This window comes from Cololabis saira, chromosome 21, assembly GCF_033807715.1.
Source record: "Cololabis saira isolate AMF1-May2022 chromosome 21, fColSai1.1, whole genome shotgun sequence".
In the NCBI taxonomy this organism is placed as follows: domain Eukaryota; kingdom Metazoa; phylum Chordata; class Actinopteri; order Beloniformes; family Belonidae; genus Cololabis; species Cololabis saira.
Window position 1 is genome coordinate 35,192,700 of NC_084607.1, and position 27,884 is coordinate 35,220,583.

At 43.0% G+C, this 27,884-nt stretch overlaps 1 protein-coding gene across 1 annotated transcript; it reads left to right on the forward strand.

The window, feature by feature from the left end:
• tspan4b (tetraspanin 4b) lies at positions 1 to 27,884 on the forward strand. Its single transcript, XM_061712910.1, has 8 exons — positions 1 to 314; positions 7,769 to 7,838; positions 7,952 to 8,143; positions 8,231 to 8,305; positions 11,113 to 11,208; positions 11,371 to 11,484; positions 15,972 to 16,055; positions 27,339 to 27,884. The coding sequence occupies exons 2-8, from the start codon at positions 7,770 to 7,772 to the stop codon at positions 27,405 to 27,407; spliced, it is 699 nt and encodes a 232-aa protein (XP_061568894.1). The 5' UTR covers positions 1 to 314; position 7,769; the 3' UTR covers positions 27,408 to 27,884.

Below are 27,884 nucleotides of genomic sequence, written 5' to 3' on the forward strand. Positions count from 1 at the left end.
AGCAGCAACACACACATCTGGAAAACATTGAGGAGAGCAAGAGGGTGGAACAGACAAAGACAGATTTGTCAGAAGAACGGACTAAAACGAAGGTTGAGAGTCAAACATGGAAAGTAAACTCAGAATCTGGTGAAAACGAGCAAACGACAACAAAAACAAGGTTTGTTTTACCAGTGGAGAAGAGAAAGAAGGAAGGGAGGCTGTTCTGGTTGGGGTTCAGACGGCAAACTGAGGACAACTGTCAAAGAAAAGCGAGTAAACAAGACGTGGAGGAGTGTGGATTTATCACCAGGACCTAACTGAAACTCCTCCAGGTAAAGATGCTTTAAACTGCACTCAGATAGCAGAATATTGAAGATAATAATGACCTCACTCTTTATGGATTACTGGATTAAACTCTTCACACCGACCTGCAGCAGGGACAGAAGCAGCTGTGGGATGTTAGTGTGAACTCTGCAGCACTGACTCGTGTTATTCACTGGAGAGCAAACATGATCACAGTCGCAACAACATGATGTATTTGTATTTGATTTGAAGATTTTATTGCGAACATGCATGTTAAGAAAGAGTACAAAAACGTTTAAAAAAAACAGAATACATATATATATATATATATATATATATATATATATATATATATATATATATATATATATATATATATATATATATATATATATATATATATGTATGTATGTATGTACAGCACTTGGGCAGACCTCACGGATCCACCAACATGTTTGAAACAGAGTAGAAATGAAGTAACTACTTATCCATTCCTACCCCTGAATCTACATACATTCTTACATATAATATGACAAGTTTCAATAAACTTACTTATAAAACACCTATCCCTACTTTAATAACTGTTCTATACAGTGATATAATACTAAATTATATGTATATATAAATATAGTCAAAATCCAACAAATCAAATCAAACAAAAGAAAACAAAACAAACGCCCAGCATTAATTTGTGCTACTATGTATGTATGTAATAATAGATGTAATTATAATGTATAGTATTACATAATCATTACTTTACTATAATACTACAATATAATAGAGAACAATAAACAGCAATGGTATAACAATATACTTGAATAATAATTTCAAAATATGTGAATATGAAGATGTTACTGTTTATTTATTTTTATTTATTTACTTTTTTTTATACATGTTCGAAATAAAAATTAATTTAGTCAATAACTATATAAGAGTTCATATGCTATATATACTGGTTCAAATATTTACCTCCAATTATATACATAAAAATAACTATAAATCTATATATCGACATATCTACATATAAATATTAATCAATATATATTAATATATTGGGGGCGGCAGTAGCTCAGGTGGTAGAGTGGGTCGTCCAATGATCCGAAGGTCGGCGGTTCGAATCCCGCTCTGTCCCAGTTTGCGTCGTAGTGTCCTTGGGCAAGACACCTTACCCACCTTGCCTCGTGTGAATGTGTATGAATGTGTATGAATGTTGGTGGTGGTCGGAGGGGCCGTTAGGCGCGATATGGCAGCCACGCTTCCGTCAGTCTGCCCCAGGGCAGCTGTGGCTACAAATGTAGCTTACCACCACCAGAGAGAATGTGTATGGATGAATAATGATTTCTGTAAAGCGCTCTGGGTGCCTAGAAGGGCGCTATATAAATCCAAGTCATTATTATTATTATTATTATTATTAATAGAGATATAGATACACAAATACTGTACGTATAATACAACTCAATATATCCATTTACATACCTACATATAACATATCTATATCCATAATATAAATCTTTATATCTACATATATTCATAAATGTACATATCTACATGTTTATTTGCATCTGTATTTTAAATAGAATGTTTCTTTGTATCTTTTTTTAAATGGTGATATGTTTTACTTTGTTTTAGCTCCATGTTCAGGCTGTTCCACAGTTTCATCCGCAGGTCGACATACAGAAGCTCTTCAGTGTTTCTGTTGAGAACTTTATAATTAAACTGACCCCTGAGGTTGTAGCTCCCTCTCTTTCCAAAAATATCCCCTGTATACGTCCCGGTAATGGCATATCATAATGTTTGCTTTGAACATTAGTTGTGTAGGTTTAATTGTCAGCTTAACATCACAGCAGCTTTAAAACTAGTGATTTTCATGTTCAAATCTGGATAAGATTTTCTTTTTAAACTGAATCACAAGCTCAGAATTCTTTGGGTCAGGTTGATTTAGCTCTCAGACACGTGTGAGCAGCAGGTTCCCTCCATCCAAGAAGGGAAGTTCCTCAATGGTCCCTCAAACCGACGAAAGTTCTAATTCATAGTACATTTACAATAGAGTTGAATATTCTGGGGCAGCAGGTTAAAGGTCACGGCCAGAAGGATCAGGCTCCACGGGTCCCACAGACCGGGACTTCAGTTGTGCTTCTAAACACACCCGGATCAAAAGTGGGTACAGAGTGGACTTGGACTTGGAAAAATACCTCAAATTTATCACAAAAGAAAGTCACAAGCTGGCTGTGAAGGAGACACTCGGAGAACAACTGAGGATCAGAGTGAGAGAACCATCAAGAGCAGCCCAAGAATCATTAGTGCATGAAAGCTAAAGTGTTGATCCCTGATTTGAAGTCTTTCCAGACATCACACAAACAGAAGATGTCAGTGGCCGAGGACATTTAGACATCATTAAATGTATGTGAGTCAGCCGCCTCAGTTAATCTATGCAGAATCATAGATAAAATCATTGATGATTACTATGAATCACCATGGAAATATGGATTGTACCAAGGAGTACCGCAAGGCTCCGTATGAGGACGTCTGCTTCTTTAACGCTACGTGATCCCATTCATCTTATTAATTAAACCAAATGTCACTTTATATGCAGATAACTGTTATGTCCTAGCAGTTGTGGTGGGGCCTCGACGACCCAACCCCTGGACCAAAACCCTCTCAGTAGGGACATGGAATGTCACCTCGCTGGGGGGGAAGGAGCCGGAGCTTGTGCGTGAGGTTGAGAGATACCGGCTAGAGATAGTCGGGCTCACCTCCACACATAGCTTGGGCTCTGGAACCCAGCTCCTTGAAAGGGGCTGGACCCTCCACTACTCTGGAGTTGCCCAGGGTGAGAGGCGGCGGGCTGGTGTGGGCTTGGTTATAGCCCCTCAGCTCAGTTGCCAGGTGTTGGAGTTCACCCCGGTGAACGAGAGGGTCGCTTCCCTGTGCCTTCGGGTTGGGGAAAGGTCTTTCACTGTTGTTTGTGCCTACGGGCCGAACAGCAGTGCGGAGTACCCGGCCTTCTTGGAGTCCCTGGGAGGAGTACTGGATAGTGCTCCAAATGGAGACTCCATTGTTCTACTGGGGGACTTCAACGCTCACGTGGGCAATGACAGTGATACCTGGAGAGGCGTGATTGGGAGGAACGGCCTCCCCGATCTGAACCCGAGCGGTGTTTTGTTGTTGGACTTCTGTGCTAGTCACAGTTTGTCCATAAAGAACACCATGTTCAAACATAAGGGTGTCCATCAGTGCACGTGGCACCAGGACACCCTAGGCCGGAGGTCAATGATCGACTTTGTTGTCGTTTCATCTGACCTTCGGCCGCATGTCTTGGACACTCACCTATGGTCATGAACTTTGGGTAGTGACCGAAAGGACAAGATCGCAGATACAAGCGGCCAAGATGAGTTTCCTCCGCAGGGTGGCTGGACACTCCCTTAGAGATGAGTTTCCTCTGCAGGGTGGCTGGACGCTCCCTTAGAGATGAGTTTCCTCTGCAGGGTGGCTGGACGCTCCCTTAGAGATGAGTTTCCTCCGCAGGGTGGCTGGACGCTCCCTTAGAGATGAGTTTCCTCCGCAGGGTGGCTGGACGCTCCCTTAGAGATGAGTTTCCTCCGCAGGGTGGCTGGACGCTCCCTTAGAGATGAGTTTCCTCTGCAGGGTGGCTGGACGCTCCCTTAGAGATGAGTTTCCTCTGCAGGGTGGCTGGACGCTCCCTTAGAGATGAGTTTCCTCCGCAGGGTGGCTGGACGCTCCCTTAGAGATGAGTTTCCTCTGCAGGGTGGCTGGACGCTCCCTTAGAGATAGGGTGAGGAGTTCGGTCACCCGGGAGGAGCTCGGAGTCGAGCCGCTGCTCCTTCACATTGAGAGGAGTCAGCTGAGGTGGCTTGGACATCTGTACCAGATCCTCCTGGACGCCTCCCTAGGGAGGTGTTCCAGGCATGTCCCTCCTCCCTAGGGAGGTGTTCCAGGCATGTCCCTCCTCCCTATGGAGGTGTTCCAGGCATGCCCCTCCTCCATAGGGAGGTGTTCCAGGCATGTCCCTCCTCCCTAGGGAGGTGTTCCAGGCATGTCCCTCCTCCCTAGGGAGGTGTTCCAGGCATGTCCCACCGGGAGAAGACCCCGGGGAAGACCCAGGACACGCTGGAGAAACTATGTCTCTCGGCTGGCCTGGGAACGCCTCGGACTCCCCTCGGAGCTGGAGGAAGAGATGGAGGAAGATCTGGAGGAAGAGCTGGAGGAAGAGCTGGAGGAAGAGCTGGAGGAAGAGATGGAGGAAGAGCTGGAGGAAGAGCTGGAGGAAGAGCTGGAGGAAGATCTGGAGGAAGAGCTGGAGGAAGAGCTGGAGGAAGAGCTGGAGGAAGAGATGGAGGAAGAGCTGGAGGAAGAGCTGGAGGAAGAGCTGGAGGAAGAGATGGAGGAAGAGCTGGAGGAAGAGCTGGAGGAAGAGATGGAGGAAGAGCTGGAGGAAGAGCTGGAGGAAGAGCTGGAGAAAGAGCTGGAGGAAGAGCTGGGGGAAGAGATGGAGGAAGAGCTGGAGGAAGAGCTGGAGGAAGAGCTGGAGGAAGAGATGGAGGAAGAGCTGGAGGAAGAGCTGGAGGAAGAGATGGAGGAAGAGCTGGAGGAAGAGCTGGAGGAAGAGCTGGAGGAAGAGCTGGAGGAAGAGATGGAGGAAGAGATGGAGGAAGAGCTGGAGGAAGAGCTGGAGGAAGAGCTGGAGGAAGAGATGGAGGAAGAGCTGGAGGAAGAGCTGGAGGAAGAGCTGGAGGAAGAGCTGGAGGAAGAGATGGAGGAAGAGATGGAGGAAGAGCTGGAGAAAGAGCTGGAGGAAGAGCTGGGGGAAGAGATGGAGGAAGAGCTGGAGGAAGAGCTGGAGGAAGAGCTGGAGGAAGTGTCTGGGGTGAAGGAAGTCTGGGCATCTCTGTTGAGACTGCTGCCCCCACAACCCAGGAACGGATAAGCGGTGGAAAATGGATGGATGGATGGATGGATGGATGGATGGATGGATGGATGGATGGATGGATGGATGGATGGATGGATGGATGGATGGATGGATGGATGGATGGATGGATGGATGGATGGATGGATGGATGGATGGATGGATGGATGGATGGATGTTATGTCCCATAATTGATGTTGGAAGAACTGGGCATCTCCGTGTTAAAGAAGGAAAGGATCTACCAGAGCGTTACGAGTCAATAATCCAGACTCTGTGATGGTCCGGGTCGTATCAGTGTCCAAAGCAAAAACAACTCTGAGATATTAGATCCACATCTGCCGCCTTCAAGATCCCATCTGTTTTAGAGATATTCAGGAATTTTTCAAAATTCTGGACACATTACAAATAGGTGAGTGAGGAAAACAAGGGTACAATACTGGACTGGTCAGTCTACAGTCTGTACAGATACTGAATTTTGAAGAACTGGATAAAGAACACCTGAAACTCTTCATCAACTCTTTATAATTCAGTAATCAGTAGCAGGACGCCTGTCCAGCATTGTGGGAAGGACGTTACAGTCTGGAAGAAGCTCTACTGTACCAACCTGTCTGGAAAGTGTTTCAGGTCTGAAATTTAAAAGCAAAGTTAAAAAGAAATAAACCAAATCTCTTCTTATTTCTGCAGAAATACATCCCAACCTTTTCTGCTTTGGGTCAAACAAAACTTTATTGAAAATATACAAACTCTCAAAGAGGATAATGGACAAATATCAATTTAAATGCAATATGAAAAGAAAGGAAAATAAAAATAAAAATAAAAAATGGGGATTCTTGTAAGGAATGTAAAAAACAAAAAACAAGGTGCTCTAAGAATGAAAAGGTGCATATGAATAACAAAATAAATTAAGCATTTAAATTAGAGCATAGAAAAGGAGAGGAATTATTAAATTAGAGTAACAAATAACGAGCAACGTCTAGACTTATTTTATTTGCATTTTTGTTTTCTACTCTTTTGAGACATGTGAAAAAAATCTTAAAATCATTTCTAAAACCTTTCTAGAAAGCATGTAAAGCATGTTTTAGGTGTGTTTTCCAGCTCTTTCGTGTTCCTGCTAAAAGACTCCGTACCTCAGTGAGTCATGGGAAATGCCCTCAGCAGTATAATTAGGTCTGCTAAGCAGGGGAGGGAGCTTCCTTCCTGTCAGCAGATTGACTTCCTGCGTAGGGTCAGTGGTAGTTTGTCCACCACTCAAACTGGACTCCAGAATGAGCGTGATCACGTACCCAAACCAGCGCTTACTAGGGCCCTGTCCCAATACTCCCCCTACCCCTACTTTTCATCCCTACCCCTAAATTTTGCGCGTTCCCGTGAGGGTAGTGGTGTCCCAATTCCTCTTTTCACCTAGGGGGAGTGCTGAAAATGAGGGTATTGGATATGAATCTGTCCCTACGGATCGAGGGATTTCCGATCCTCACTAGCTGAACTAGGGCCAGAAAAATTTCCAGAGCCAGAAAGAATGCATTGGTCGTCATTTGCGGACTGAATAAAAAAAAACATGGTGGACATTTCTTATTTTTTAGTGAATAAAATCAATATTTTGAGTTAGTTTCTGCATAAAAATGCATTTTGATTACATTTCTAGTGAGAAATATATATTTTACGTTCATAATATTCACTCAGTGAATGTACATAATCACTCGTTTGCCCGTTGTTGTGAAGTCTTTTTCAAACCTCGCCAGAATAAAGGCTGATTTATGGTTCCGTGTTACACCAACGCAGAGCCTACGGCGTAGGTTACGTGGCGATGCGCGCCGTACGCCGTACCCTACGCCGTACCCTACGCCGTACCCTACGCCGTAGGCTCTGCCTCGATATAACGCGGAACCATAAATCAGCTCCCGAGCCGGCAGGCAAAAATCCCGAAATTTTCGGAGCAAATTTCTTAACAGGCGTAGCTACAACTGTTAGCTTTCATCTATTAAACCAACATTTATCTTCCTAAATGATTTATTTCAGCCAGCGGTAATTCTCCACAGAGCTGCAGGTTTCTCCCCGGGACGACGGCGCAGGTTGACCCGGCGATCACGTCTGTACTCCGGCTGCTGCTGCTGCTCCGAGCCGGCGGCTCTTCTCATCGCGGAAAAACATTGGATCAAATTTCTTAACAGGCGTTATTTGCATAAACTGAGCCCAGGTCGGGGATCTTAACGGTTACTTTTACGCCTGAAAAAATATTAAAACTTAATAAAGTTGCATATTAACAGGCAGCGCTACAGCTGAAATTAAAACAGCTTTTGGATCTCAACTTCCTGATTTTAGGGGTGGTGCTGAAAGTAGGAGTAGTGGGAGTATTGGGACAGACCTGGGAAGATTTCAAGTGCCCTAAAATCTGTCTCTTCTTTATTAGGGGTAGTGGTAGTGAGGGAGGGCTAGTGGAAGAAAGTAGGGGGTGTATTGGGATTGGCCCTATGTACTTACTGAGTGATCTGACCACGCTTGATGGACCTTTGATGACATGAAACTTTTGGTTGATTTTGTGCTTCCTTCTTTCTTCTGCAGGATGTCCGGGTCTCAGAAGTGTTTATGCTGTGTCAAATATTTGATGTTTGTCTTCAATCTCATCTTCTGGGTCAGTATCAGCATACATTATGCATTAAAGAAGTTGTACATTCGCTGCTACAACAGGATTTTCTGCTCCTTCCTGGATTTTAATGCTGCTCTGAAATCCCATTTCCTCAAAAGCTGGGAGGATGCGGCTTGTTCGGTGTTGGAGTTTGGCTGTCCTTCACCCAGGCAGAGTTTTCCTCTCTTCCTCTGTCCTTCCCATCACTCTCAGCTGCCAATCTGCTGCTGGTCGCTGGTGGTATCACCATGGTAACGGGATTCCTGGGCTGTCTTGGAGCTCTTAAGGAGCAGCGCTGTCTTCTGTGCATGGTAAGAGGCCGACAGTGAGGAGAGTCTGAGGGGAATCTAATCTTGGTGCAGACTGGGACCTTTACTCTCTGCCTGTCTGCTTTGCAGTTCTTTGTGATCCTGTTGCTCCTGGTCCTCACGGAAGTCACGTTTGCCGTGGTTATACACCTCTGCCATGAGAAGGTGAGGCCGTAGTTCATGACCGGATCCAGAGGGTTTTTTCCTCTCTGGTACAATGTACCAACAGAACGATGAGAGGCTGGAATCTCCCAGAATTACTGGTAAAAATCCATTTAAATGCACTGAATGTGTACAACACCATTGTCTGACGCCATCGTCTGCACAGGAAAAAGCAGGTGAAGTCCAGTCAGATTATATCTAAGTGTATTTAGATTTATCTTTGAATGTCATTTCACAAAAATACAATGTAGCTGTTTATATCAAATATTAAGTTTGATTCAATCCACCATCATGAGCGCACACAAGTCTACCGAGGAGAGAGAAACTCCCCTTTAGACGAACCTGCCATGAGTACCGGACTCAGAGAGGACAGGGAGAAGAGACACCAGAAACACCACAACATAAGTCCAGAGACATCTTCTTTTAGGCAAAAAAGATGAACACAAACTTAGTGACAGCAGTGCATCATGGGAAGACTCCCAGCAGTTTAGTGAAACAATGGTTCCTGAACCAGACATAACTATACAGTAAGTGTTATGAAAAATGGAAGATTGATAATAGAGAGGATGTCTTTTTTTCTTCTTTTTCTCTTTTTCGTTTTTCTTTAATGCTCAGAGGTACCAGCAATAACAGGCCAGAAGCCTATAAGCCAGTTTTCTCATCATTGTATGAAGCTTTTTTTTTTTTTTTTAAAGCAGCACAACGTAACTTTCAGCTTTTCTGAGTTTGGCGGCATCTTGTGGACAAAAGCGGTAGTGTTTTACCAGAAAGAACACTATGTTTCCCATGAGCACCAGCGCGTACTGCTGGAAAACTCCTGTCCTGTCGCTGCATTTGTTTTGATGAGAGAAGACAGGACGCTTTTCTGTTTCACCAAGTGAACAGAAGGAACGCAAAAAAAAGATGTTAAACTGCTGGAAAGGAACTGGAATTTACCGGGATACCTTAAACAAGGAAGCCAGGGAGCGGTATATGGAGAAAATAATGATTATTAACGGTCTGGATCCATATGAAATCCCTAAGAGATCCCTGAATCCCTGAAGAGCCATGTGTTTCAATAAATTTGTATAATAGTACAACATACAGTACATGTTTTGTATCCCTCTTACTTCTCTTTTCTTTTTTTTTGACTGCTATATTATGTTGAAGAGGCGTGAGCAATATTTTTGTTTTCCTCGTGAGATTATTTTTTTCCTCTGCAGCTACAAATAGAGTTAATATTTTTTCCTCAACAAACTAGTTTTATCTGAAGATTGGGGTTAATTGCTCCGCAGAGAGCTGGCCAGCAACTGCGTTTAGCTGGAGAAGTGGGGAATAAAACCCGTGTTTTGATCGGACGCCCGTCTGTGTGAGTGTTTGTGGTTTAAGGCTGTTTATGGTTCTGCGTTAAATCGACGCAGAGCCTACGGCGTAGGGTACGCGGCGACACGCACCGTACGTCGCGCGTCGCCACGTACCCTACGCCGTGGGTCTGCGTCGATTTAACGCAGAACCATAAATCATGCTTTACTGTGTGTTTGGCCGTTACAGCCGCGATCCAAAGCGAGCCGACGACTCTTTCACTCTTTTACTCTGTTATATCAGATACTTGGCCTGCGTGGTTCTGCCTCCGAGCAGGAAACCGTTGAAAAGTTAAACCATTAGGGTCTTTTCCCCACGTCTGTTGTGTGGAGCTGCTGCAGCCACAACGCAGCAACGGGTTACCAGCTTCTGCTGAGCTCTGCGCTCCACGCCCCGCCCATTTTCGACTCGACTGCGAATCGGGAAGGAGGGGGAAGTGATGTATGCCGTAAAGCAGTCAAAGTCGTAACGATTTGTAGTTTTTTAGTGTGGCAGGGTTCCTACCATGCACCTCAAAGTTACATAGTGCCAGTGAAGGTGATACAGACTCCCTCAGACCATGACAGAGGTTTCATTAGACCTGTTGGAAGTTGATGTACCATCACAATGACTCTGGAAATATGATATTAAGGTGGAAAAGTTACGTAGTGTCGCTTTAATTAATATATATGTATATATATACCGTATTTTCTGGACTATAAGCTGCACCTGCATATAAGCCGCATCCGCTCTATTTAAAAAAAAGATATGCAAGCCGCAGATATTTATGTTGTTAGATTAGATATTTACTTTATGTACAGAAGGATTTTGAACTGTAAATGATGTACATGTTTGTACCTAAATAGATCATTTCCTAACTGTGTCTTTTAACACGGCAGCAACTTTGCTGATTAAAACGGGACAGAACCAAGAGAAAATAACCAGTATTTATTTATCTATTTATCTGTTTGAAATCTGCTTCTACCTACTTCTATCTGCTAAAGAAGAAGTAGTGTATTCTTCTTTGCATTTATTTTGTCTTAGTTTTGATTTTAAATCCGGTTAGAGCGCCCCGAGCGGTGGAAGAAAAATCCACAGAATAGACGCACCTTTGTATAAGCTGCATGGTTGAAAAACTATGGAAAAAGTAGCGGCTTATAGACCAGAAAATAAGGTATGTTAGGGCTGTCAGTTTAGCGTATTAATATATATATATATTACATATATATATATGTATATATATATATATATATATATATATATATATATATATATATATATATATATATATATATATATATATATATATATATATATATATATATATATATATATATATATACCAATATGCTGGGAGAGGTTTGCTCTCATGACGGAAATTATGGCTCAACTGGGGACTTAAAGTCCTGGGTGTTCAGTGTATCAATCCTCATCGCTCCTGCAGGCGGCAGCTGGGGGTGAATAACTGCGTATCCCTCTGTCTTCGCTAGCTGGATGCAAACGCACAGGCGGAATTAAAGGAGGGTATGAAGATTTATCATTCAGAACCTGGACTGAGGAAATCCTGGGACCATGTCCAGAAAATGGTAGGTTTCCACACCAGACAACAGTTCTATGTAAGAAAGGCTTGAGATCGGAGTTGTCTTTGATACGCCACCTTTAATGCGGCGGTTTTCATAAAATGAAGCGTTAAAGAGCTAAAAGCCCAGTGGTGATGGTAAAAGTACTGATACTGTGTCTGTCTGTAGTTCAAGTGCTGTGGAGTGACCAACAAAACTGACTGGTATGACGTCCTGAATGGAACCCTGCCCCTGTCCTGCTGTCCCCTCGGGCTGGACACCTGTACCAACGGATGGAGTGAGGTGGGGATGGAGGGATGGATGGATGGATGGATGGATGGATGGATGGATGGATGGATGGATGGATGGATGGATGGATGGATGGATGGATGGATGGATGGATGGATGGATGGATGGATGGATGGATGGATGGATGGATGGATGGATGGATGGATGGATTGATGGGGTTCTCCGAGAGTGAAGGGCTTTCAAATGTCCTCTACGAACTTGTTTGCTTTGAAAGTCTTGAAACCTAAATTTGTTCCAAATGTCCGTTTCAGCAGCCGAAAGTAATAAAACACAAACTTTTGCAGCCAAAAATAAACACAAACAAAATACTTGAGGTCACATTTTTCAAACTTCACAATGGCAAGAAAAATGGAAACAACGCATAAGAGTTCATGTTGATTAGACTGAGATAAAGAGAGGACAAACTGTCTTTTTGGTCTGTATAATTTATAACCTCTCAAACAGCACACAGGAGGTTAAAGCACGATACGTGTCATCATCCACAACATGCACCAGGGCAGGAAAGGCAAGTTAGAGTCGGTGGAAATCCAAAATGAAAGGAGAAATGAAATAAAACATTCCTTTTTTTCTTCGTGCTTAAAACAATCTCAATTCAATTAAATTCAATTAAATTTTATTTATATAGCGTCTAATACAACAGATGTTGTCTCTACATCTGGAAACAATTCGGATATATTTTGAATATACTGGGCTGCTTGAAAACACATTGAGCCCAACTGGGAGCTGTTTACACCAAACAGCTGAAACATGGAGTCACGAAAAATTTGTCTCTAGGCGCTTTCCAGAGACCCAGAACATGACCCCCGAGCAGTCCAGGACGTCAGCAAGCATATAGCAGACATCCACACAGACAGGTGGAAGCAGCAGTGGGATGATCGGAGGGGGGACTGCAGGTCAGCATGCAGCTCCTGAAGCTCTGGCCTGCAAACATAAAGAAAAAAAAAGGGGGTCAGACCAGCACAACAAACTACAAGAACAATGGAGATCAATGATGGCTATGAGATACTCATGATTAATAAATGGAAATGGAATAGAAGTAAGAGAGGCACCGCCCAGTGGATCATGTCGGTGCCCCCCTGCAGCATAGGCCTATAGCAGCATATCTACCACCAAGCTATATTTGAGACTAACTATTATAGTCTTGTTCTATAGCTGCAGCTATGACTACTGACTCTAACACACTAGAGTTTACACTACCTAGACATTTACCAACACCAGCTAGAGGTTTACTAAACACTAACTATAGGTTTACTAAATCTAACTAGAGGTTTACTAACACTAACTAGAGGTTTACTATCACTAACTAGAGGTTTACTAACACTAACTAGAGGTTTACTAACTCTAACTAGAGGTTTACTAACACTAACTAGAGGTTTACTATCACTAACTAGAGGTTTACTAACACTAACTAGAGGTTTACTATCACTAACTAGAGGTTTACTAACACTAACTAGAGATTTACTAACATTAACTAGAGGTTTACTAAACACTAACTAGAGATTTACTAAACACTAACTAGAGATTTACTAACATTAACTAGAGGTTTACTAAACACTAACTAGAGGTTTACTAAACAATAACTAGAGGTTTACTAACACTAACTAGAGGTTTACTAAACACTAACTATAGGTTTACTAACACCAACTAGAGGTTTACTAACACTAACTAGAGGTTTACTAACACTAACTAGAGGTTTACTAAACACTAACTAGAGGTTTACTAACACTAACTAGAGGTTTACTAAACACTAACTAGAGGTTTACTAACACTAACTAGAGGTTTATTAACACTAACTAGAGTTTTACTAAACACTAACTACAGGTTTACTAACACTAACTAGAGGTTTACTAACACCAACTAGAGGTTTACTAAACACTAACTACAGGTTTACTAAACACTAACTACAGGTTTACTGAACACTAACTAGAGGTTTACTAACACTAACTAGAGGTTTACTAACACTAACTAGAGGTTTACTGACACTAACTAGAGGTTTACTAAACACTAACTAGAGGTTTACTAAACACTAACTAGATGTTTACTAACACTAACTAGAGGTTTACTAACACTAACTAGAGGTTTACTGACACTAACTAGAGGTTTACTAAACACTAACTAGAGGTTTACTAACACTAACTAGAGGTTTACTAACACTAACTAGAGGTTTACTAAACACTAACTAGAGGTTTACTAACACTAACTAGAGGTTTACTAACACTAAATAGAGGTTTACTAAACACTAACTAGAGGTTTACTAACACTAACTAGAGGTTTACTAACACTAACTAGATGTTTACTAACACTAACTAGAGGTTTACTAAACACTAACTATAGGTTTACTAACACTAACTACAGGTTTACTAACACTAACTAGAGGTTTACTGAACACTAACTAGAGGTTTACTAACACTAACTAGAGGTTTACTAACACTAACTACAGGTTTACTAAACACTAACTAGAGGTTTACTAACCAGAAAGGTTTTCAGTTTGGTTTTAAAGGTGGAGGTGGTGTCAGCCTCCTTAACCTAAAACAGACGGTACACCCTCTCCCAATCCCAGCATGCAACACAACCTCATGGTACAGGGTGTCTGTGTGTCCTGGGGAAGGTTGTGAAACAGCAAGATCCCTGTTGCTGCTTATTGATTCATGTGGGTCATTTACATCATTGATGAAGTGATCAGCAGCAGGCGTGCATACCAGGGTGCAGCATCCTCTGCTGGTGGCGAAGAGCATCTCTGAATGCACAACACCGGATCCTGCAGCGTGGGAGTGAGAGGGGCAGGGTAACGGCCCGGTCAGGCGGGGGAGAGGTTTGTCCGTCAAGACTCCTCTCCCTGGCCCTGCCCCTTCCCAACCTTTCCCCGACCCTGAACCTAACCTGGGACTTGCTGATTGGGCCGGAGCTTCGGGAGCTGCGTGCCGGCCTGCGGCCCCCCCCGGTCATTGCTGCTTCCACCTGCCTGCAGAATTGAATTGAATTGAACCTCTACCAATGCAGATGTTCTGGAGCAGTCAGGTGTGTGTTAACACAACGACAAAGGGGAAAGACATAACCAGTGGTCTCAGAAAAGCGGTTGTTGCTGGATGTAAGTGTGATAAAGGAAATGACCTATAGCTAAGCCCCGGCCCTCAAACACAGTCTGAGATTTAGCTCCACAGGGACCAGAACTCAGACACCTGCGGCTTTTGGTTCCAACACGTGGAGCATCTTGAACTCTGCTGTTTTAGGGAATGAATGACTAAAAACATTTTTAAATGTGCCTGTGGTACATGTAATACTAATTCCAGGTATCCAGCGAGTATTGACGGTGTAGTTTATTTTTATCCTTTTCCTAAATCCAAATTAAGTAGAGTATAATGGCCACAGTTACATGATGTTTTTCAATTCGGAATTAAATAATTCAGAGTTAAACTATTTTCCTTCGAGTTTACATGGAAATAGTAATTCCGAATTGAGGTTTACATGGAAAACACGTTTGATGGTCTTTCTCCAATTCCTCTACAGGTCTGGGGGTTGGGAAGGTTCTGATTGGATAGGGGGACGGACCGGAAGTTACGTCTACTGGAAATTACGTCTACCTGAAGAAAAACAAACTTAGCTCAGCCGCTACAACTTTGAAAAGCTTTTCATGTTTCCTGCCATCTGTTCTTTTAATTATTTCTATTTATTAAATAAATGGTCTCTGCTCTTGACCAGCGTTTACTGCTGCTGCATCTTGAAACTTTGTTAGGAAAACCAGCCCAGCGGAATATAAGGTCATGGAGACAGACGGGCGAGGGAACGAGCAGAAAGAAAGACCGGAATTAATTTAAAGAGGAATGAGTGGATACATGATCACAGAATTATTCTATTTGGATTTAAAATCAGAATAAACCAGCCACTTACTTCGGAATTAAGTTTAATTCAGAATGGCCATTTTCATTCGGAATTAGGTGTTTACATGGTAGTTTTTACTCATTTTAAATCGGATTTCATTTTAATTCTGAATTAAAGAGGATTTAAATTTCCCATGTAAACGCACAGAGTGTCTGCTTTGGATTAAACTGCCGACTTCATATCAAGAAGATGAACGAGGATGTGTTTATTTGTTCAAAGATGAATCAAAACAACAAGGATTTAAACCCTGATAACGTTGCCTAAACCTAGACTGTCAGAGTTAGCAACAGTAACTAAGGGGGTGGGAGTTACTGATAGCTCAGATCATACCGTTTTTAGAGGAAAAACAAACAGAAAATCCAAGATCTACATCCCAGACGCGACAGATGTCACATCTCAGAACCTAGAGGTGTGAACGAGCAGGTTTTTGAGTGATAGATTTCAAGGAGAAAACTTCTTTTGAAAAGACTGTGGAAGCACGTTTGACGTTCATAAAAAAGCATCTTTACAAACCAGCAGACGTCTGGAAGATGTTGCTTCCTTTTCATCTTTGACTTCTGTGTGTTCTAATGGTCAACGTTGTGTCTGCCCGTCCGATGCAGGCGTGCTACGAGAAGGCCAGGAAGTGGCTGCTGGATAACATCCCCTCCGTCCTGGTGTTTGGAGTGTGCATTGGTGTCGTACAGGTAACCATCCCCAGTTTTACTGACAACTTTTCATTCTGTCAGTTCAAGCCTCTCGATATGACCAGTACTGGAGTTGAGGGGGGATGAGGGGGGACGGCATCCACCCTGAAATAAAAACAGTCCAAATCATCCCCCCTGTAAAACTGCCATCCCCCCCTTTCCATCCCTTATGTCATCACCAGAAAAAAACACCAGAAAAATAACTTATTTGACAATTTTCACCTGTTTCAAGTAAATTTTCACTTGAAATAAGTGGGAAAATCAGTGGGACAAGATTTCTTATTTCTTAGCAAAAAATATTGTTCCACTGGCAGATTTTTCTACTTATTTCAAGTGAAAATCTACTTGAAACAGGTGAAAATTGTTGTTTTTCATCTTGTTTTAAGTGTAATGACATTTTTTTTTACTAAAACGAGACATTTTAACTAGAAATAAGACAAATATTCTTGTTAAGATTGTGAGTTTTTGCAGTGATCCATGTTACTTATCCTGTGAAGGACAGAGTCATATTGATAAGTTCAGAAAAGTGTTTTTTATTGTTGTGTTTTGATGTATTTGATGTAAGCCCAGTGGATATTTCAAGCTTACAGAAGGCTGCATTTAACTGCTGCTATGTCATTCCTGCAGTATTTCTGCAGGTGTTTTGGTCACTGCTATTATTTGTAATATATTATATTATTTGTAATCAGCACAAATTATCTGTCCCCATATGATCAAATCCTCCATGCCCCCTGATTTTTTTTTACAACTCGAGTACTGTGTGTACCGCTACAGACGCTTCTCGTCCCAGACTGCCCCCATGTGGTCACAAGTGTCATTGCTACACTGAGGGGTGTTAAGGATCTTTCAACTTTTTACCTTGGGGATTAACTCCCCCTCCCAAATTGATCTGATGTCTTCAGTGACGTTCACTACGTCCAGCAGGACAGAGACAGAATCATATTTTTTAAATTTGTTTAGAATAGAGGAACGTGCTTCTTTCTGCTAACATGCTGCTTTTCTTTGACATAAAATGCCAATGCACTTCTGTCGTGTTAATTTTTACATGACAGACTTTAATGGAAATGTTAACTTATTTGATGCCTTTCAGCAGATTTGTTGTCCTCAGTACATTACAATGCCAGAGCAGCATAAGTTACTGTGTAAAACGTAAATAAAAACAGAATTCAGTGATTCACAAATCTCATAAACTCATATGTTACTCACAACAAAAATACAAACTGAGGAAATTCATCCATCCATCTTCTGTCGCTTATCCGGGGTCAGGTTTTGGCAGTAGCCAAGCCGGAAAGTCCACGCTTCCCGCTCCCCGGACACTTGTCCTGCTCTTTGGTGGTTTCCCAAGGTGTTCCCAGGTCAGCCTAGAGATATAGTCCACTCAGTGTGTCCTCGTCTTCCCCGGGGACACTTCCCACTGGGATATGGCCGAGGTCCATCCTCACCAGATGCCCCAAACACCTCATCTGAGCCTCCCCCTCTCTAATATTATCCTTTTCTGTCCAATTGAGTCACTGACCTGTTGATATAGAACCTAATTAGTTGTAGATGTTCCTCTGGGTGTGTAATGCCCCTTTTCCACCAAACCGGTTCCAGGGCTGGTTCTGGTTCTGGGCCAGTGCTGAGTTTGGGCTTTCTGTTTCCACTGGCCAGAAGAACCGGTTCCAAGGAAGCACCAACTCTCTGCTGGTCTAGATCAGTGGTTCTCAAATGGGGGTAGTGTACCCCTGGGGGTACGTGAAGGCACTACAGGGGGTACGTGAGATTTTAAAATATACATATATTTAAAAAGTAGCATCCATACAAAAATCCTTTAAAGATAAATATTTCATAAATAATTGAGGAAAATATAAGTCTAAATTCATAAAATGATTGTTATCTTCAGGAGTAGGCTATTCAACTTATTATCCTAAAACCGTGGAGTATCCCCCACACCAGGGTTTGTTCCACCTAACCTTTCAATCACCTGGCTTCACCTGTCAATCACTTGGACCAACGATGGAGTCGTGGTTGAAGCATAGCAGCAATATTTTTATGTTTGATAAATCAGTTACTGATGGCACAGTGCTCTGTTTTAGGTCTTTTTTTTAACAACCAAAAGTGCTTTGCGCTGGTTAGGGGGTACTTGGCTGAAAAAATATTTCACAGGGGGTACATCACTGAAAAAAGGTTGAGTTATTAAGACCAACGGCAATAGCAAGACTGGGAGACAGAGACATTTAAAAATAAGCGACGAATTAATCTGGACGCAGCAAAGCAGCAGTGGTCTGAGGAGGAGACAGCCTGTCTTTTAGAGATGTGTCCACGGAGGAGCTACGGGGACCAAGTCCTATCAGAGCAAATACGATGTTGTTGCTTCAACTTTTACGCCAATGTGAAATGCGATGTAACTGACGTTTGCAGTGACGTAATGACGTGGCTCCCCGTAGCACCCGAGGTATGAAATAACAAACCGGTTCTCTTGTGAACCAGCACCAGCCCGGGCCCAGAACCAGATCTGGAACTGGTTTGGTGGAAAAGGGGTATAAGTGTCCTTCTAGGTGTGTAGATGTCCCGCTAGGTGTGTAGGTGTTCCTCTAGGTGTGTAGGTGTTCCTCTAGGTGTCTTCTTTGTAACCCACTTATTTTTTCATCCTTTTATCCTCTTTGTCCCAACTTCTTTTAAAAGTGTTTCTATCAGTAAATTCAAATGTGTCAATATTTTTAATGAAACTCTAAAGTTTCTCACTTTTTTCATTTAAAACGTTTTCTGTGGTCAAGTGTTCATCTGGGAAGGAATATGGATTCATGAGACTGTTGTATGGCAGTAAATCTGAACATACTGTTGAAGTATCTCCCAACAGTGGAGTCTCTGTGAGGGTTTTTATTTATTTAATTTTTTTATTTAATTTTATTAGTTTTCACACAATAAAAGTAACACTTACAATCAAAATAGTAAAACAAATGTGACAGGAGAGGTCAAAAAGCCAACAGGCTTATACAGCGAAACCTCCCCTCAATTTAGGAAGTAATTTCAAAAAACATTTTTTAAATGTGAATTAAATGAGATGATACATTTCTTTTAAAAATCTCTAGAGAAACAGAGATTTTGATAATGTGAGATTTGGAGTTCCATATCTGTACACCGCGATATCTGAGGGAAAACTGGCTGCGTTTAGTTTTATAAAAAGGAAGATGAAGATGATTGACCTGTCTAGTGTTATATGAATGTATTTGAGAATTATATTTTAAATAATTACTAAACGATAGTGGTAAAGAAAAAGGCAAAAACATATGTTTGTATAAAAACACACATATTTGATGAATATTTATGTCATATACTGAAAGAATTTGGAGTTTTTTGAACAGAGGAGTAGAGGGATCCGTAGAGTTAGAAAAAGTTGCCAGTCTTACAAATCGTTTTTGCATTAAATAAAGTTGATGAAGACTGGAAGGGTTTGTATTTGCCCAAACAATATTACCATAAATCAAATAAGGATAAATCATAGAATAATATAGAGTTAATAAGCAAGAAATATTAACGAGATTTTGCAGTTTGCTGATGATGCACAATGACTTCACAGTTTTATTAGGGCCCGAGCACTTACAGTGCGAAGGCCTTATTGTATCTGTAGGAATTCTTCGCGTTATTAGGGCCCGAGCACCTTCAGTGCGAAGGCCCTATTGTATCTGTAGGAATTCTTCGCGTTATTAGGGCCCGAGCACTTACAGTGCGAAGGCCCTATTGTATCTGTAGGAATTCTTTGCGTTATTATTATTTTTCTGACAAAAGGAAGGCCTTTTTGCCCCCCTAAACGTGCCCAAAAAGTCACCAAATTTTGCACGCAAGACAGGCCTGGCGAAAAATTTGATATTTAAGGGTTTGCATTAATGGGCGTGGCAAAATGGCTCAACAGCGCCCCCCGGAAAAGTTTGTGCCTCAAGCCCCACGATACGGTTTGACGTACATGCACGAAAATCGGTACACACCTGTATCATGTCACAACTTAAAGAAAAGTCTCTTGGCGCCATGGCCCAAACCCAACAGGATGTCGGCATTTTTGAATTAATCGTGTCATTTTGGCGAAATTTATGCCATTCCTTTGGCAGTTAATACGGCCCGAACCGTAACGTGCACCCAAGTGTGTTATACATCAAAATGTGCGTCTCCATCCTCCGACACCACGCATTACTTTTCTCTTTCAAAAGTGTTACCGTGGCGACGCTAGACGCCAAAAAGCGCGCCCACCCTTCATCTGATTGGTTCAGACCGAAAAAAAGTTGCGCCTCAAGCCCCACAATACGGTTTGACGTACATGAACGAAAATCGGTACAAACCTGTATCATGTCGCAACTTAAAGAAAAGTCTCTTGGCGCCATGGCCGAAACCGAACAGGAAGTCGGCCATTTTGAACATTCTGAATTAATTGCGTAATTTTGGAGCAATATATGCCATTCCTTCGAGAATTAATACGGCCCGAACCGTATCGTGAACCCAGATGTGTTATACATCAAAATGTGCGTCTCCATCCTGCGACTACACGCATTACTTTTCTCTTTCAAAAGGGTTACCGTGGCGACGGTAGACGCCAAAAAGCGTGCCCCCCCTTCATCTGATTGGTACATATTTGATAGTTCCCCAAAAGGCACCAAATTTGGCATGCAAGCCAGGCCTGGCGATAAATTTGATATTTCATGGTTTGCATTAATGGACGTGGCAAAATGGCTCAACAGCGCCCCCTAGAAAACTTTGTGCCTCAAGCCCCACGATACGGTTTGACGTACATGCACGAAAATCGGCACACACCTGTATCATGGCGCAACTTAAAGAAAAGTCTCTTGGCGTCATGCCCGAAACCGAACAGGAAGTCGGCCATTTTGAATTAATTGTATAATTTTGGCGCAATTTATGCCATTCCTTCGGCAGTTAATACGGCCTGAACCGTAACGTGCACCCAGGTGTGTTATACATCAAAATGTGCGTCTCCATCCTGCGACTATGCGCATTACTTTTCTCTTTCAAAAGTGTTACCGTGGCGACGCTAGACGCCAAAAGGCGCGCCCCCCCCTTCATCTGATTGGTCCATATTTGATAGTTCTCCATATTTGATGCAAGCCAGGCCTGGCGATAAATTTGATATTTCATGGTTTGCATTAATGGGCGTGGCCTACTCGCTCAACAGCGCCCCCTAGAACACTTTTCTCTGCCATAACTTTTGAAAGGTTTGACAAAAAGAGTCGTGGGTGGTGTCATGGGACTCAGTATTGAGTCCTTGACCATAATTGGTGAAAATTAGCCCCGTCCTTTCTTCTGATTGGTTGTACCTATTTCCTGCTATAACTTTTGAATGTTTTGACATAGAGAGTAGTGGGTGGTGTCATCTGACTCTGTATTGAGTCCTTGAGCTTCTTTGGCCTTAATTAGCCCCATCCCTTCTTCTGATAGGTTGTCCCGATTTTCTGCTATAACTTTTGAATGGTTTGACATAGAGAGTCGTGGGTGGTGTCATCAGACTCTGTATGGAGTCCTTGACCTTCATTGGTCTGAATTAGCTCCGCCCCTTCTTCTGATTGGTTGTCCCTTTTTTCTGCTATAACTTTTGAATGGTTTAACATAGGAAGTCGTGGGTGATGTCATTTCTGATATGCTTATGGAGGGCGGTAGCCGTGAGTGCGAGGGCCCGTTCATCGCTGCTTGCAGCTTTAATTAGGGCCCGAGCACTTACAGTGCGAAGGCCCTATTGTATCTGTAGGAATTCTTCGCGTTATTATTATTTTTCTGACAAAAGGAAGGCCTTTTTGCCCCCCTAAACGTGCCCAAAAAGTCACCAAATTTTGCACGCAAGACAGGCCTGGCGAAAAATTTGATATTTAATGGTTTGCATTAATGGGCGTGGCAAAATGGCTCAACAGCGCCCCCCGGAAAAGTTTGTGCCTCAAGCCCCACGATACGGTTTGACGTACATGCACGAAAATCGGTACACACCTGTATCATGTCACAACTTAAAGAAAAGTCTCTTGGCGCCATGGCCCAAACCCAACAGGATGTCGGCATTTTTGAATTAATCGTGTCATTTTGGCGAAATTTATGCCATTCCTTTGGCAGTTAATACGGCCCGAACCGTAACGTGCACCCAAGTGTGTTATACATCAAAATGTGCGTCTCCATCCTCCGACACCACGCATTACTTTTCTCTTTCAAAAGTGTTACCGTGGCGACGCTAGACGCCAAAAAGCGCGCCCACCCTTCATCTGATTGGTTCAGACCGAAAAAAAGTTGCGCCTCAAGCCCCACAATACGGTTTGACGTACATGAACGAAAATCGGTACAAACCTGTATCATGTCGCAACTTAAAGAAAAGTCTCTTGGCGCCATGGCCGAAACCGAACAGGAAGTCGGCCATTTTGAACATTCTGAATTAATTGCGTAATTTTGGAGCAATATATGCCATTCCTTCGAGAATTAATACGGCCCGAACCGTATCGTGAACCCAGATGTGTTATACATCAAAATGTGCGTCTCCATCCTGCGACTACACGCATTACTTTTCTCTTTCAAAAGGGTTACCGTGGCGACGGTAGACGCCAAAAAGCGTGCCCCCCCTTCATCTGATTGGTACATATTTGATAGTTCCCCAAAAGGCACCAAATTTGGCATGCAAGCCAGGCCTGGCGATAAATTTGATATTTCATGGTTTGCATTAATGGACGTGGCAAAATGGCTCAACAGCGCCCCCTAGAAAACTTTGTGCCTCAAGCCCCACGATACGGTTTGACGTACATGCACGAAAATCGGCACACACCTGTATCATGGCGCAACTTAAAGAAAAGTCTCTTGGCGTCATGCCCGAAACCGAACAGGAAGTCGGCCATTTTGAATTAATTGTATAATTTTGGCGCAATTTATGCCATTCCTTCGGCAGTTAATACGGCCTGAACCGTAACGTGCACCCAGGTGTGTTATACATCAAAATGTGCGTCTCCATCCTGCGACTATGCGCATTACTTTTCTCTTTCAAAAGTGTTACCGTGGCGACGCTAGACGCCAAAAGGCGCGCCCCCCCCTTCATCTGATTGGTCCATATTTGATAGTTCTCCATATTTGATGCAAGCCAGGCCTGGCGATAAATTTGATATTTCATGGTTTGCATTAATGGGCGTGGCCTACTCGCTCAACAGCGCCCCCTAGAACACTTTTCTCTGCCATAACTTTTGAAAGGTTTGACAAAAAGAGTCGTGGGTGGTGTCATGGGACTCAGTATTGAGTCCTTGACCATAATTGGTGAAAATTAGCCCCGTCCTTTCTTCTGATTGGTTGTACCTATTTCCTGCTATAACTTTTGAATGTTTTGACATAGAGAGTAGTGGGTGGTGTCATCTGACTCTGTATTGAGTCCTTGAGCTTCTTTGGCCTTAATTAGCCCCATCCCTTCTTCTGATAGGTTGTCCCGATTTTCTGCTATAACTTTTGAATGGTTTGACATAGAGAGTCGTGGGTGGTGTCATCAGACTCTGTATGGAGTCCTTGACCTTCATTGGTCTGAATTAGCTCCGCCCCTTCTTCTGATTGGTTGTCCCTTTTTTCTGCTATAACTTTTGAATGGTTTAACATAGGAAGTCGTGGGTGATGTCATTTCTGATATGCTTATGGAGGGCGGTAGCCGTGAGTGCGAGGGCCCGTTCATCGCTGCTTGCAGCTTTAATTATTATTATAATTTTTCTGACAAAAGGAAGGCCTTTTTGCCCCCCTAAACATGCCCAAAAAGTCACAAAATTTTGCACGCAAGTCAGGCCTGGCGAAAAATTTGATATTTTATGGTTCGCATTAATGGGCGTGGCAAAATGGCTCAACAGCGCCCCCTTGAAAACTTTGTGCCTCAAGCCCCACGATACGGTTTGACGTACATGCACAAAATTCGGTACACACCTGTATCATGACGCAACTTAAAGAAAAGTCTCTTGGTGCCGTGCCCGAAACCGAACAGGATGTCGGTCATTTTGAATTAATCGTGTCATTTTGGCGAAATTTATGCCATTCCTTCGGCAGTTAATACGGCCCGAACCGTAACGTTCCCCCAAGTGTGTTATACATCAAAATGTGCGTCTCCATCCTCCGACACCACGCATTACTTTTCTCTTTCAAAAGCGTTACCGTGGCGACGCTAGACACCAAAAAGCGCGCCCACCCTTCATCTGATTGGTTCTGACAGAAAAAACTTTGCGCCTCAAGCCCCATAATACGGTTTGACGTACATGAACGAAAATCGGTACACACCTGTATCATGTCGCAACTAAAAGAAAAGTCTCTTGGCGCCATGGCCGAAACCGAACAGGAAGTCGGCCATTTTGAACAATCTGAATTAATTGCGTAATTTTGGAGCAATATATGCCATTCCTTCGAGAATTAATACGGCCCTAACCGTATCGTGAACCCAGATGTGTTATACATCAAAATATGCGTCTTCATCCTGCGACTACATGCATTACTTTTCTCTTTCAAAAGTGTTACCGTGACGACGCTAGACGCCAACAAGCGGACCCCCCCTTCATCTGATTGGTCCATATTTGATAGTTCCCCAAAAGTCACCAAATTTGGCACGCAAGCCAGGCCTGGCGATAAATTTGATATTTCATGGTTTGCATTAATGGGCGTGGCAAAACGGCTCAACAGCGCCCCCCGGAAAACTTTGTGCCTCAAGCCCCACAATACAGTTCGACGTACATGCACGAAAATCGCTACACATCTGTATCATGTCACAACTTAAAGAAAAGTCTCTTGGAGCCATGGCCGAAACCGAACAGGAAGTCGGCCATTTTGAAATCTGATTGGTCCATATTTGATAGTTCTCCAAAAGTCACCAAATTTTGCATGCAAGACAGACTTGGCGATAAATTTGATATTTCATGGTTTGCATTAATGGGCGTGGCCTAACGGCTCAACAGCGCCCCCTAGAATACTTTTATCTGCCATAACTTTTGAATGGTTTGACATAGGAAGTTGTGGGTGGTGTCATGGGACTCTGTAATGAGTCCTTAAGCTTCGTTGGCCTTAATTAGCCCCGCCCCTTCTTCTGATTGGTTGTCCCGATTTTCTGCTATAACTTTGGAATGGTTTGACATAGAGAGTCGTGGCTGGTGTCATCAGATTCTTTATGGAGTCCTTGACCTTCATTGGCGTGATCTAGCCCCGCCCCTTCTTCTGATTGGTTGTCCCTTTTTTCTGCTATAACATTTTAATTGTTTGACATAGGAAGTCGTGGGTGGTGTCTTTTCTGATATGCTTATGGGGGTGGTGGCCATGAGTGCGAGGGCCCGTTCATCGCTGCTTGCAGCTTTAATTATTATTATTTTTCTGACAAAAGGAAGGCCTTTTTGCCCCCCTAAACGTGCCCAAAAAGTCACCAAATTTTGCATGCAAGTCAGGCCTGGCGAAAAATTTGATATTTAATGGTTTGCATTAATGAGCGTGGCAAAATAGCTCAACAGCGCCCCCTTGAAAACTTTGTGCCTCAAGCCCCACAATGCGATTTGTCGTACATGCACGAAAATCGGTACACACCTGTATCATGGCGCAACTTAAAGAAAAGTCTCTTGGCGCCATGGCCGAATCCGAACAGGAAGTCGGCCATTTTGAACATTCTGAATTAATCGCGTAATTTTGGAGCAATATATGCCATTCCTTCGAGAATTAATACGGCCCAAACGGAATCATGAACCCAGATGTGTTATACATCAAAATGTGCGTCTCCATCCTGCGACTACGCGCATTACTTTTCTCTTTCAAAAGTGTTACCGTGGCGACGCTAGACGCCAACAAGCGCACCCCCCCTTCATCTGATTGGTCCATATTTGATAGTTCCCCAAAAGGCACCAAATTTGGCACGCAAGCCAGGCCTGGCGATAAATGTGATATTTCATGGTTTGCATTAATGGGCGTGGCAAAATGGCTCAACAGCGCCCCCCGGAAAACTTTGTGCCTCAAGCCCCACAATACGGTTTGACGTACATGCACGAAAATCGCTACACACCTCTATCATGGCACAACTTAAAGAAAAGTCTCTTGGAGCCATGGCCGAAACCCAACAGGAAGTCGGCCATTTTGAATTAATTGTGTAATTTTGGCGCAATTTATGCCATTCCTTCGGCAATTAATACGGACCGAACCGTAACGTGCACCCAGGTGTGTTATACATCAATATGTGCGTCTCCATCCTGCGACTACGCGCATTACTTTTCTCTTTCAAAAGTGTTACCGTGGCGACGCTAGACGCCAAAAGGCGCGCCCCCCCTTCATCTGATTGGTCCATATTTGATAGTCACCAAATTTTGCTCGCAAGCCAGGCTTGGCGATACATTTGATATTTCATGGTTTGCATTAATGAGCGTGGCCTAACGGCTCAACAGCGCCCCCTAGAATACTATTCTCTGCCATAACTTTTGAATGGTTTGACATAGAGAGTTGTGAGTGGTGTCATGGGACTCGATATTGAGTCCTTGACCATAATTGGTGAAAATTAGCTCCGCCCCTTCTTTTGATTGGTTGTCCATATTTCCTGCTATAAATTTTGAATGTTTTGACATAGAAAGTCGTGGGTGATGTCATCTGAATCAGTATTGAGTCCTTGAGCTTCATTGGCCTGAATTAGCCCCGCCTCTTCTTCTGATTGGTTCTCCCTATTTTCTGTTATAACTTTTGAATGGTTTGACATAGAGAGTCGTGGGTGGTGTCATTGGACGCTGTATTGAGTCCTTGACCTTCTTTGGCCTGAATTAGCCCCGCCCCTTCTTCTGATTGGTTGTCCCGATTTTCTACTATAACTTTTGAATGGTTTGACATAGAGAGTCGTGGGTGGTGTCATCAGATTCTGTATGGAGTCCTTGACCTTCATTGGCCTGAATTAGCCCCGCCCCTTCTTCTGATTGGTTGTCCCTTTTTTCTGCTATAACTTTTGAATGGTTTGACATATGAAGTCATGGGTGGTGTCATTTCTGATATGCTTATGGGGGGCGGTGGCCGTGAGTGCGAGGGCCCGTTCATCGCTGCTTGCAGCTTTAATTATGAATGAATTTTGTATATTTTTTCCAATTCAATTTCTCATCAACCAAAATACCTAAAAAACGAGTATGTGAGACTTGGGAAATTTCATTTCCATCTACTGCTACTCTAATATAATCTTTAAGATATTTCCTATGCTTACCTGCAAATATTATAAAATTTGACTTTTTGATATTTAATGCATGATTCACACTGAACCCAAACCTAAGCAACACGTGCTGATATGGACCTGTGTCCCCCGTCTCTCCACAGGTCCTGGCCCTGGTTTTCTCCATGCAGATGTACTGTCAGATCCTTCACGCTGAGAAGAACCTGGACTAATGGACGGTCGCTGGTGCAAAGGCTGGTCACAAACCTCCAGGGGTCCAGATGTGCAGCGTCACCGTGTTTAGATCTGAAGTGTCTACATTCCAGATGTGTGAGGGGACGGAGGACGGTCCACACCTGCGCTGGAGCTTTGTTTTTATGTAGTCAACATGTACGTCTTAAAGCCTCTCTTTGTCGCAATTCCTCTTCAGACCACACGGGGACACAACAGAACCACTGTGTTGACGAGTGTGTGTGTGTGTGTGGTTTTTTTCTTTCTCTTATGGGCTCCCCTAAAGTTCAGGTGTGTTATGACATTGACATCATTGCAAATGAATGACTGAACCCACAGACGGCTCCTGGGTTTGTTTATCAGCTGTAACCAGTACTGGAGTTGAGGGGGGATGAGGGGGGGTGAGGGGGGATGGCATCCCCTCCTGAAATAAAAACGGTCCAAATCATCCCCCCCTGAAATAAAAACGGTCCAAATCA